Consider the following 13,296-nt stretch of genomic DNA (forward strand, 5'->3'; position numbering starts at 1 on the left):
TGTCTTCGGGGCATTCAGTAGTTATTTTTCTCATTTATTGATTGTAGATTTGTTTGTTCCACCCCTTTTCTTTTAAATTTGGCTATGTCTGAGCAGGCAGGCTGTGTGTTCTTTGTTGTTTGCTTGTCTGTGGGCACAATACTTTTTGCCTCCTTCTCCAATTGGCAGGGTCAGTCACTCAGATATGGTACGGCAGGGCAGGTCTAGCTGAAGAGGAGTTACTGGGACAGGTTGTTTGTGGCACTTACTACAGCCACCAGGACAGGTCGGTAATCAGTGCAGGGCAGGTTCCAGTAGGCCGTGCCTGTGCTGCTTGGTGGTATGATGTTAAGCGCACAGTGTAGGTAGACAGGATGTCGCAGGGAGATTGTTATGTGTGGAGCTAAGAGGGATATGGGAGAGAGGAGAGAGGAACAGGAGCCAAAAACATACAAACAAAAAAGAATACTAGGGGAGCTAGCTGTTGGGGAGTGGAGAGATGAGATACTATGAAATAGAGAAAAACAAAAAGGGGAAGAGGGAGAAAAAAAAAAGAAAAGAATGAATAAATAAAAATTGGAAAGGTTAAAGAACAGCAAAGCTCCCAGGGATCCTACCGGTGCGGCTACGAGGTCTGGGGAAGTTGTTCTCACGTGTTGCAGTACAGCCTGGCTAGAAGGTGTACAGGTACACAATGCCAGGTATTCAGGGAACAGAAAGAGAAGGAAGATATAGAGAGACAAGAAACTGAGTAATGAAGAAAGACAAAAAGGGAAAAAGAGGGAAAAGAAAACAAAACAAATTTAAAAAAAAGAACAAGAAAAGCCCCCCAAAAAACAGAAAAAAAAACCAACGAGAAAAGAAATGCCCTCAGGGATCCCTCTGCACATCTGTGTAAGCCGAGGGGGTAGTTTCCAAGCCACACAGCACTGCCTGGCCAGAACGGGCTCCCAACTCAAGAAAAGGAAAAGAAAATAAACAAACAATTCAAAATAAACAAACAAAAGCCCTGGGATCCCACCAGCGCAGCCGCCCAGACTGGGAAGCCGCTCCACACTCAAACGGAGCTCCACAGCCCCTCAGGAAGAAGCAAAGATGGTGCATGGAGCCAGGTATTTGAGCAAAAGGAGGGGGAGGTGGTGAGAGGTAAGGAAGAAATCAAAAAAAGCAGAAAAACAGCAACACCAGCAGCCAACAAATGGCACTCAGAGAGCCAGCTAGTGCAGGCTGGTGGAAGCCAAGCAGCCGGTGCCTCCCGGACAAGAGACTGTGGTCCGCAGGAAGCAGAGGAGGCCAAGTGTGGGTGAAGAAGGGTAGGGGGTGGGAAAGCGTATATAGCAAACTACTGGTTGTTTTTTCTCCCGCTGGAAGCTCCGTGAAGCTGCTTTCTTGTACCCCGTTTGCTGGTCTCCGATAGCAGTCCAAGATGGCGGATCCGTGCTGCGTTAGCTGATAGGGGACCTCTGCATGAATATCTCCTCGCTCTCCGTTCTGTCAGTTTTCTCACTCTATTTGGTGCTTGGCTGAGTCCTTTATCTCTTCATTTGATGTTTTAGGGTTTCAGGATTGTTGTTTTCTCTGTTCAGCTTAGTTTTTCAGATCTTTGCCATGGAGGGATGGCGTGGTGCTTCTGCCTAGAGCGCCATTTTGCCGGAAGTCCCCTCAATGGTAACAGGTTTGGTTTTTGGTTTCACTTTTCCTCACACATACTGTAAATCCTAACAAAACTATATTTAAATGCAGAATGGCAGCATTATTAAACATAAAAAAAGTTTGCATTAGGAAAACACATACTGAATAAATATATATTGGAAATCACATCCACAGTCCAAAATTGTCTTTCTTCATTTTAAAGTAATTTCTGCAAGTCATCTTTTTCTAAAGTTACTTGCCTGCCAACCATGCTACAGAAATTGGACTATTTTAGACTTCTTCTTCTTTTTTTTTTTTTTAATGAAAAGGTAACACTGTGGCACAAATGGTTAAGTGCCTGACTACTAGCCAAAAGGTTGGTGGTTCAAACCCATTCAGAAACACTGGAAGACAGACCTGGCGATCTGAAACGTCAGAGCCCAGAAAACCCTATGGAGCAGTTCTACTCTGCACACATAGGGTCGCCATGAGGTCAAACTGACTCAATAGCAACTGACAACAACAGAACAACACCATTTAAAAAAGAAACAACAATGTACTCCAAGGAGGATAAGACTACACATATGACCAGGTAAATAATGCCACAAACTATAAACTGGGAGCAATCTGAACAACAATTACCATGACAATTCCAGTCTTTACTGTTTGTCTTGGGAGATAGGGAAAGAGGTGGGGCATTTTCTGATTTTTATCATAAATCATTATTTAGGCAAAAAAACACAGTTAAACCTAATGAATCGGAGTTCAGTTTCCTGAAAATTCCCAGAGAGGGAAAGCAGGCATGTAATTGCGTATGTGTGGTTTACACCTTTAGACTCTTAACTCTAGACTAAGGCAATCTAAATTAACAAATCTAATCATTGTAATTTTACTTTCTTAAATGATCTCAAAACTTGAGCAGTAATGTCAAGTCAATTTGGTTGGACTTTTCCAGTTAAAAATTAATTTCAGTCAAAAGTGAGTTATCCAATGACTTTTTTCAATTAAACATTTTAAATAAAGAAAAGGGAGTGGTGGTCAAATAAGACACTTGCTGTCCTTAAAAGCTGTTTCTTTTCCTTTCCAAATGCTATGGAAGTGTAGCATACTGAAGAAAACATAGGCTCTGGGGTCAGACACTTACTAGCTCTGTAACCTTGAGCAAGTCAACCTTGAGTTTCAAATTCATCTTCTGTAAAATGGGGCTGCATCCACCTCATTAAGAAATGCTGAGAATTATAGAGCTAGCATATGGAAAGTGCCTGGCACACAGTAGGGTATTCAGTTAAAAAAAAAAAAGTTATAAATGCTATATTAAATTAGTAAGCAATTTTTTAGCAATTAAAACTTAAGACAATTAATTATTAGGGCTTGTCATTTTGTTTTGATAGCTGATACTTTTATTTCTTTATCTTTTTTCCTCCCAAAAACCTTTATTGCTGTTTTATTTAAAAATAAATACGGGTCTCTTGCAACAATTTAAACAATAAGAAAATATATATAGTAAAACATGATGGTCCCACTCCTCTCCATCCTCACCCAATGATGTAATTATTTTTCCACTTTTTTCTGGACTTAGACAATGTTTTTCTATTTAAAAAAATATGAGATTGTACTATATCTATTATTCTGCAACTTGCATATTCTTTTCCTTGGGGTTATAGCCTGGATAGCCTTCCGGTGATCTACCTCATTCTCTTTAAAGTTTGCATATTATTCTATAATATGCACGTACCATATTCAATTATTTCCCTCCAAGGAACAGTTCCATTCTTTCAAAATGCACTTCCTTGTACACCTATCTCCACATTAACAGTGCTCTTATTTTTGTAAGGTAAACTCCCAGATACGGGAAAGATGACTCAAACAGTATGTACAATTTAAATTTTAATAGACATGATCAATAAATTACAGTAATTTACACTCCCACCAAGTGTTTCCTCACATCTTAACTAGCCAATAGTATCCATGAGTCTTTATTTTCATTAATCTGATGGGCAAAATCCAGTTTAATGTTTTAATCTTAAAAATGAAAAAAAAATATGAATACTACTCACTCATACTCATAGTACTTCTATGAGTATGCGAGTAGTATCCACGTTTTATTTTCACTAATCTGATGGGCAAAATTTAGTTATTTTATTGTTTTAATCTGCATCTCTCACATTTGTGAAGTAGAGTAACTTTCCATGTTTAATGACTACTTGCATTTCCTCTTCTGTTAATTAACTGTTCATACCTGTTATGGATTGAATTGTGTTCCCCCCAAAATATGTGTTATAAATCCTAACCTCTATGCCTGTGGTTATAATCCCATTTGGGAATGGGTTGTCTTTGTTATGTTAATGTAACAGGATTAGTGTAGGATTCGAGTCAATCTCTTCTGAGATACAAGCAGTCCCCGGGGCTACGAATGAGATCCATTCCTAAGTGTGTCTTTGAGAATTTGTAGGTAAGTCGTAACAGGTGCATACGTTCTTATTCAGCCTTACTTTACTGCAAGAAGGAGCCCTGGTGGCACAGTGGTTAATAGCTCGGCTGCTAACCAAAAGTTTGGTAGTTCTAACCCACCAGCCATTCCTTGGAAGCCCTACAGGGCAGTTCAACACTGTCCTGGAGGGTCGCTATAAGTCTGAACAGACTTTACAGCAACAGGTTCGGTTTTTGTTTTTTGTTTTGGTTTAGTGTAAGAAAAGTCTCAAAGACTTCAATGATTTAGAAGCTGCACATGCAGCAAGTGAAGGTGACTGTGATGAAGACTTTGTCTTGAGTAGGGGTTGGTTCAACCATTTCAAAGTGAAGGCAAATTTACATAACATTAAAGGACAAGTAAGAGTTGTCCTAAAGTCAGACATTTTAAACCACAAACTGCCTGAACAAAGCAAATTAAAAGCAAGCCTGCAAGAAGCAGAGAAGGGCAAAGAGAGATGCCAACCCACATGAAGATCGCCCAGGAGCAAAAAGTCAGAGACAAGGTCCTTCCTCCAGAGCCAACAGAGAGAGAAAGCCTTCCCCCTTGAGCTGGCACCCTGGATTTGAACTTCTAGCCTCCTAAACTGTGAGAAAATAAATTTCTGTACGTTAAAGCCACCCATTTGTGGTATTTCTGTTAGAACAGCATTAGATAACTAAGACAGAATTTGGTACCAAGGAGTGGGGGTATTGCTCTAAAAAAAAAAGAAAAGAAAAAAAAAACCCGTTGTTGCCACTGAGTCAATTCTGACTCATAGTGGCCCTATAGGATAGAGCTGAACTGCTCCCTAGAGTTTCCAAGGAGCAGCTAGTGAATTCAAACTGCTGACTTTTAGTTAGCAGCCATACCTCTTAACCACTGTGCCACTAGGGCTCCTACAAATACCTAAAATGTGGAAGTGGTTTTGGAATTGGGTAATGGAAGAGGCTGGAAGTTTTAAGGTGCCTAACAGTAAAAGGCTAGATTGCCTTGAAAAGACTGCTGGTAAACTCATCAGCAGTAGACTGAAGAGGACAGAAAAGAATGAAAGGAAAGAAGGCTGTCTGCGTCTTGGAATTCTACAGTCCAAAGAAGCTACATCTTTTGTTCTCCAAGAAAAGAAAAGGACCAACCCTGGAGCAGTTCACAGATCAGCAGAACTGTTGGAAGGAGCACGAAAAGCAGGGCCTTCTTCGTTCCAAAGGGTGGGACCACGGTCTCCTGAATCTCAAAGTGTGGAGCCACAGCCTCCTCAGTTTCAAAGAATCAGATCTTCACTAACTCAGTTCCAGAGGCTGCCATTTAGGTATGCCAGGATGATGGGGCCACTGCCCAAAGCTGAGGGGGCAGGGCTGCAATGACCAAGGGGCAGAAGAACAGAGCCTGCCAGGGACGAAGGGGTGGAGTTGCCACTCAGATAGACAAGAAGAACAGAGCTGCCCAAAGCCAAGGAAGCAGAGTTGCCATCCCAGTGGGCCTTGAAATAGGAGCTGAAGCCCAAGGCTGAGGGGTCTCCACCCAGAATCCAGAGGGCATGGCCAACACCCAGAGTCTGGAGGGCGGGACCATTGCCTACGTGGTCTCAGAGAATAGAGGATTATTGTCAAACTTTGAGAGCTAATGTAAATTGTTCTGCTGGGTTTTGGACTTGCTTGGTGCCCATTATCCTTTCTTTCCCTCCAATTTTTCCCACTTGTAATGGAAATGTCTGCATTGTACCTGCTCCACCATTGTACAGTTAAGTCCCTGGGTTACGAATTTAGGATTTAAGGACAATGCGTACTTGCCCTTTTATGTTAGGTAAATTCATCCTTACTTGGAAACAATGGAACCAACACCCTACTCTCCACAAATTCCTCATCACAATCACCTTCACTTGCTGCACATGCAGATTTTAAATCACTGAAAAGGCTAAATAGGAACCATATGCACCTATCCCAACTTACCTACAAATCTGACTTAAAGACACACTTAGAAACAGATCTCTCCTGTAAACTGGCGACTGCCTGTAGTTTGGAAACAGATAATTGGTAGTCTAGATTTCACAGGTTCACAAATGAGGAGGAATTTTGTCCCAGGAGGGAATACACCTAAAGTCTCACCTATATTTGATTTAGATGATTCAGAAGATGAGATTTCAGACTTGGAGTTGATTTAAGACTTTTGGGATGATGTGATGGGGTGAATGTGTTTTTCATGTGAGGATATGAATCTGGGGGGGCCAAGGGGTGGAAGGTTATGGATTGAACTGTGTCCCCCAAAAATATGTAAACTGTAACCTTTATGCCTGTGGTTATAATCCCATTTGGGAATGTGTTGGCTTTGTTATATTAATGAGATAGGATTAGTGTACAGTGTATCTTGAATCAATTCTTTTGAGATATAAAGGAGATTAACAGAAAGCTAGCAAAAAGCAGAGATGGGGGAAGAGAGATGCCAAGCCACATGAAGACTGCCCAGAAGCAGAAGCTCAAAGAGACAAGGACTTTCCTCCAGAGAGAGAAAGCCTTCCCCTAGAGCTGGCACCCTGGATTTGAACTTCTAGCCTCCTAAACTATGAGAGAATAAATTTCTGTTCATTAAAGCCACCCATTTGTGGTATTTCTGTTATAGCATCACTAGATAACTAAGACAATGCACTTTGCCCATTTTCTACTAGGTTCTTGGCTTTTTTCTTTATTCATTAGTGGGATCTCACTGTATAGTAACCATATTTACTCGGAATTAAATGCTGTAAGTATAACAATTTTATGACACTTTCAAGACTGATAAAATTACTTTAAATGAAGTGAACAGGAATACTTAATTGGGGCTTTTGAATAATACCAACAAATATTCTGTTCTATTACGAAAATGCATACAAGAAAACACTAAAACGAAACAGTAAAATGTGTAAAATTCAAGTTCCAATAAACGCTTTTCCGCTAACAGGTATAAAAACACTATTTCCTTAACTACTGTCAGATCAGCAACATTTTCCTAGCTAGGGGCTCTCTAGTGCGAGAAGTCTAACCATGCCTCCTACTAAAGGCAAGCACAGGACTCTCCCAGGCAGCGGCATGAGGTGGAGCCCCTTTCACGGGCCACTGACATGGCAGCTGCTTTGACACACCGCGGCCGGCATCAAGGAGCCCAAACATGTCACCGACAGCCCCCGAGGTCACACCGCGGGCGGTGACCCCCACCTTCTCGGACCGTGTCCACCACACCAGGGTGCTCGCGCAGCGATAGCTGTCCCAGTCGCGACAGGAAAGGGCACTGCGCTCCGGGGTAGCAATGACAGGAACCTCGCCTGTGGCCAGCAGCAAGGGAAACCCACCCCAAACTGCCAAGCACCCTTACCCAAGCTTCTGTTTCTCTTCCCTACTCATGGGTGCGGCCCCCGCCGTCCACACGGACGTGGCTGACACCAGACAGAGCGCGGCTGTCGCTGCCACCAGGCTCCATGGTGCTCGCTGGGGGACCGGAGACCCACAGCCCGGGCCGCCGCCAGCTTCGCTCATGGCCCCGCGGTTCCGCGCACGCGCAGCTGCTACGCCCGGCCGGTGGGACACATCTCCGGACTCCGGTGGCGAGAGGGCTGCAAGCCGAGCGGAGGGCGGGGTACGGAGTAACGCCGGTGGCTGCCTGCACCGAGCTGTTTCCCGAAGCCACCGAGCCGGTTCCCAGCGCCAGCGCTGCCACCGCCCTCCGCCCTCAGCAGCCGGGGAGCACCTCCCCCGGCTTTCCGGTGTCGTAGTCTAGGAAACCGCCTCCCCTAACGCTACTTCCGGGTAGGGCTGAAATGGTTGAGCAGCACCAATGACGGCCTGATCGGAGCGGGGCTAGCTCCGGCAACAGGAGAGGGCATTGGCTGACAGAAGTGAGACGTGGACAAAAGGAGGAACTGGGGCGGGACCTCTGACTTCGGCCCTCCTCAGCCGAGCGATCTTGCGACCTAAGGACTACTCGTCCCAGGGTGCACTGCTTCCTCCCGGTTCTCCCGACTCGGAGCAAACGGAGTCGGAGCCGCCCGGCTAAACTTCCACGCCGGGGGGCGCGCTGCACCCTGGGACATATGGTCCCTCAGAGGGTCACTTCGATCCCTGGGATCCCTCGTCCCCCGGCGTCGTGCAGTCAGCCCTCCGCCGTGGGCTGCCGAGTCCTGGGCAGACAATCAGCTATTTATTCCTCCTCCTGCGAATGACGTTTCCCTGAGAGCTAGCAGGATGAGGCTCACGTGTCCCCAGGTCGGTGCTACATGCTGGAGTAGTCTCCTGCCCTCAGGGAACTCACAGAACAATACAGTACCAGCCAAACGAATTGAGTCTTTGATGGCATTGTTCTAGGGTTTTATTTACATTATCTCATATACCTTGTTGTGTTGTTGTTAGATGTCATCGACTCGATTCGACTCATAGCGACCCTGTATTCAACAGGACGAAACACTGCCCGGTCCTGTGCCATCCTCACAATCAGTCATTCTATGTTTGAGCCCATTGTTGCAGCCACTGAGTCAATCCATCACTGAGGGTCTTCCTCTTTTTTGCTGACCCTCTGCTTTACCAAGATTGATGTCCTTCTCCAGGAACTGGTCCCTCTTAGTAACATGTCCAAAGTATGGGAGAGAAGTCTCTCCATCCTCGCTTCTAAGGAGCATTCTGGCTGTACTTCTTCCAAGATTTGTTCCTTCTTCTGGCAGTCCATGGTATATATAACCTACTCAAGTCTAATAGTAAAGTAAGTACCATCATTCCTATTTTGCAAATGAGGAAACTGAGGCATAGAGGAGTAGCAAGCCCTCATCACATTGCTGGATTAGGTTCCAACAAGCCCTTGCACTTAACCACTGCTCAACACCACATAGATGAAGGCCTAATACATGATAAGTGTTAAAACAAAAATCATATTAAGCCAATAATATTGAAGTTTAATATAAATTGTGAGAATGGCGCAGAACTGGGCAATGTTTCATTCTGTTGTACATAGGGTGGCTATGAGTCAGAACTGACTCAATGGCACCTAACAACAACATTTAGTATAAAACCCATTGACATTGAGTAGATTCGATCTCATAGTGACCCTATAGGACAGAGTAGAACTGCCCCATAGGGTTTCCAAGGCTGTTACCTTTACAGAAGCAGACTACCACATTTTTCTTCCCAGAGACTTTAGAGTGGCTGGTGGGTTGGAACTGCCAACCTTTCAGTTAACCCCCCAACGCCTAACCATTAACAAATGCTTTGCAAATACATTTCAAGTGTTGTTGTTGTTAGGTGCCATTGAATTGGTTCTGACTCATAGTGACCCTATGTACAGCAAAACAAAACACTGCCCACTCCTGCACCATCCTTACAATCGTTGTTATTCTTGAGCCCGTTATTAAAGCCACTGTGTCAATCCATCTCATTGAGTGTCTTGCTCTTTTTTGCCGATGTAGCAGTTAAGAGCTACTGCTGCTAACCAAAAGGTCTACAGTTTGAATCCACCAGGCACTCCTTGGAAACCCTATAGGGCAGTTCTATTCTGTCCTATAGGGTCACTATGAGTCAGAATCGACTCAATGGCAACGGGTTTGGTTTTTTGGTTCTACTTTACCAATCGTGATGTCCTTCTCCAGGAACTAGTCCCTCCTGATAACATGTCCAAAGTACATGAGATGAACTCTCACCATCCTCACTTATAAGGAGTATTCAGGCTGTACTTCTTCCAAGACAGATTTGTTCATTCTTCTGGCAGTCCATGATATTTTTGACTAGGGAGTCAAAAATGTTCTGAAAATGAGAAAACCTTCAAAGGCTCATACCCTACGCTATCAACATTGTTGTGAAAACAAGTCCAGAACAGTGTTTTTATAACAATTTACACTAAAACTCAGCTTCCAGTCAGACCCTGAAGTTCCTGTTTATCAAAACTGGCTGCACATAGATAATTCTTCAAAAGAGGCCAATGCCTAAGGCAAAACGATCTCAAGGCTCAAGGTTCAAAAGGACATTAACGGAAAATGGCCTGAAAGGGAAAATCCCAGAAATCTGGATTCCAGGAGAATTAAAATGGTTTCTCATGAGTAATTATCTAAAGAGGTCAATGTAGGGAGAGAGCAGTGTGAGCACAGTGATTGGAGAAGGTTTATTGGAGATTAGAACTAGCAAAAGGAGCCCTGGTTGTGTAATGGTTAAGTGCACTGCTGCTAACTGGAAGGTCGGAGGTTCTAACCCACCAGCCACTCCAAAGAAGAAAAATGCACCAGTCTACTTCTGGTAAAGATTTACAGCCTTGGAAACCCTATGGGGCAGTTCTACTCTGTTCTGTAGGGTCGCTAGGGTATGAGTTGGAATTCAATTTGATGGCAATGGGTAAAATAAGAACTAGCAATGAATTTTGATGATTGAGTCCCAGGTTAACATTTGGTAAAAGGACAAGTAGTTTCCTCTTGAAAAATCTTTGTGTGTGTGTGTGTGTGTGTGTGTGTGTATGTGTGTGTAGGAGCTTGGATGTTGCCGCTCTGACCACAGCAAATCTTTACTCATCTCCTTAGCATCACTCAGCTCTCTTTCTGGAAACCTTTTGACCTGGGTTCTGTCACTTTTCATCCTCCTCTTACCACTCCCACAAGCCATTCAGGCTACATCAGCAATTCCTCTTCCTTCACCACCCCTCTCCTCAAAATACAAGTGTTCCCTTAAGGTTTTCCTTTTGTCCTTTTCTTTGTACTCTAATTATTCTTCCTTGGTGATTTCTTCTACTCATATGGATTCAACTAGCATCTCTCTGTGGTTGATTTTTAAATCATTATCTGTCCTAGACCCACACCGCCACCTCCCTCATAGAAATTTCCTTATGTCTGGCCCGTGGATAGCTCAAATGTAATATATTCCCTGTTTCAGATTAGTGCCAGTATCAATCTTTAAGTATGCCAGAATTACCTTCAACTCGTTCCCATGGTCCACAGCTAACCGATTGTCAAATTATATAGATTCTACCTCTGCTATCTTTCAGGTGACTGCCTTTCTTTCTACTCCCACTTCAGCTCCAGTTTTGGCCTTCATTGCCTCTCTCCTGAACCATTGCAATGGCCTCCTAAATGATTTCCTTGCCAACCTACTGTCCTTTACATTGCTACCAAAGTTAGCACTCAAGGACATCTGCAAACCCTCTGAAGACTTTGTCTCTCACTTCTACACTTGCCTTGCCCTCAAATCCTATGGGATAACTAACATAAATAAATTCTCATCCCATATCCTGTCTGTGCTTTTGCTCATACTATTCCCTCTGCTACCCCACTATCTCTGTCTGTGGAACACCACATTAAGGCTAGGCTCAGATTCCATCTCTACAAAACCTTTCCAAAACTTTTAGTCAGAAGAAGTTACCCTCTCCCCTGTTCTTCTACTGTAGTCTATATCTCTATTATTGCATTTTTCACAGTCTGACACATCCACAGATTTTGACCACTTGAAGTGTATTGACTTTGGCTTATTTACTTATGCATTTTCCAAAACTCCTAACAATGTGCTCTGCTGTTATAGGTGATAAAAATTGAATATACGTATTTGTGCTTCAGTGTCCTTATCTATGAAGTGGGAATAATATAGTCCCTTGATCTACTTACATGGAGGCTGTGAAAACAAGTGAGGTCATTTCTGTATGATGTTTAATTGTATCCTTTTTATGGAACTACATTGGTTCCATCCTGGATCCTCTTGGACAGCCTGAATGATGAAGGTGGCCAAATAAATAAATACCTGTGAGCTGGCATTGGCTATGGGTATAGAGAACATGACAAGCTAAAGATCAACACCAATCATCCAGTATTTGAGAACTAGGAACAAAGTAAATAGAAAAATAGTCAGGTGTATTGACTTTAAATCAGTGACTTTGATGATATTGAAATATAATTGTCAATTATTTGTAGTGGATTATTGTCAATAATCAGTTTTCTTTACCTTCCTGATATTCCAAACATCTATAAAAAGTCAAAATTGACTATTAACTATCATTGAGAACAACATACTCAAGAAAGAAAAGTACTGGCTTTTAATGTTTAGAGTTTTCTTTCTCCCCCCCCCCCTTGGTTTTTTTTTTTTAAGCTAACATTGCAGATTTAAAAAGTATAAGAACTTAGATAAGATTCTTTGTTAACTTGCTAAATAATGAGCATCTTTTTTCCCTTACTGAAACTCACTGATCTCTGCAAAACTATAAGAAGAAAAGCTGGTGTGGCCTACAAAGAATTACATTTTACCATTCCTAAGGTGGAGCCCACGGAAGGGAAAGGAAAATGTATTCACAAAGGGAATATATTCACAAAGAGAACAAATGTATTCACAAAGAGAACCCACTTTAGCCCCTTAATGGAAATAATAGACATCCTTAGCTAATTGGCAGTTTAGGAATACTAGGAAAAATTTACATTCATTATTTTGAAACCTACACACATTATTTTAGAACCTGTACACTTCATAATAAAAAGGATATAGGAGTTAATCAGCACTAGCTTGGTATTATACAGGGAGAAAAGCACTGTTGGAAAGCACTTAAAGAGAATAAGAACAAGGACTTTTAAAGAATATGGAACAGATTTCAGATGTGTAAAGCCTGTTAAAAGTAGGAAGAAATAAGAGCCATTTATAAATACCCTTTAACCATTTAAGAGTTTGTTTGCACAGCCTTTAACTATATGTGTGCTCACCTGGTGTCCTCTTTGCTTTCCTTCCAGGATATGTTAGGAGTTAGGGGAGGGTAGGAACCCTGGGTAAAACTATATGGATTCACAAACATAAGAGAGAAGCTCCAGGTTAATATGATTGCTCAGAAATAGTCTCAGGAGGCTGGGACCAGCTGTGCAAGACTGGTCACAGAGCAGCAGTTGCCCCTAAATGACTTGGATTTTTTAGTAGACAGATCTAATTACTCCTAAAACTCTAGTGTGGAATTTGAGAGTGGTAATTTTGTCATTCTTCAAATGGCTTTTCCTGTTGTCTGATAATGTGTAGAATTTACAGAACGTTTTCCTTGTTGAGAATCTAATCTGATAAACATTAAATGAAGTAAGTACTCTACCTTCACAACTCAAGACGTTAAGGCCCTAGAAAGAGTACTTCAGGAAGAAGGTACTCAGTGAATGTTGTGGACTGACTCTCGTGTGACTGCCTGACTCACTTATCCAAATTCCAAGGAAAAGAATGGGGAATTCAGATGATTCACTACCCCACAAAAATGTCTCCAGGGCTTTTTCTACCTCTCAATCATGA

General features: G+C 42.7%; 1 protein-coding gene across 3 annotated transcripts in view; it reads right to left on the minus strand.

Annotated features, from left to right (window-relative positions):
• EDEM3 (ER degradation enhancing alpha-mannosidase like protein 3) overlaps positions 1-7,821 on the minus strand; it is an 87,468-nt gene extending 79,647 nt beyond the window's left edge. For 2 of the 3 annotated variants that reach the window (XM_023728119.1, XM_023728121.1), the window contains exon 1: positions 7,406-7,737. In XM_023728119.1, the coding sequence (XP_023583887.1) occupies positions 7,406-7,566 (161 nt within the window). In that variant the 5' untranslated portion in view covers positions 7,567-7,737. Of the gene's footprint in view, positions 1-7,405 lie in introns of all 3 variants that reach the window. The other variant, XM_004372912.1, reaches the window with a different exon arrangement.
• Between the last annotated feature and the right edge of the window lie 5,475 nt (positions 7,822-13,296).

This window comes from Trichechus manatus, unplaced genomic scaffold (genome assembly GCF_000243295.1).
Source record: "Trichechus manatus latirostris isolate Lorelei unplaced genomic scaffold, TriManLat1.0 scaffold00021, whole genome shotgun sequence".
Taxonomy (NCBI): Eukaryota; Metazoa; Chordata; class Mammalia; order Sirenia; family Trichechidae; genus Trichechus; species Trichechus manatus.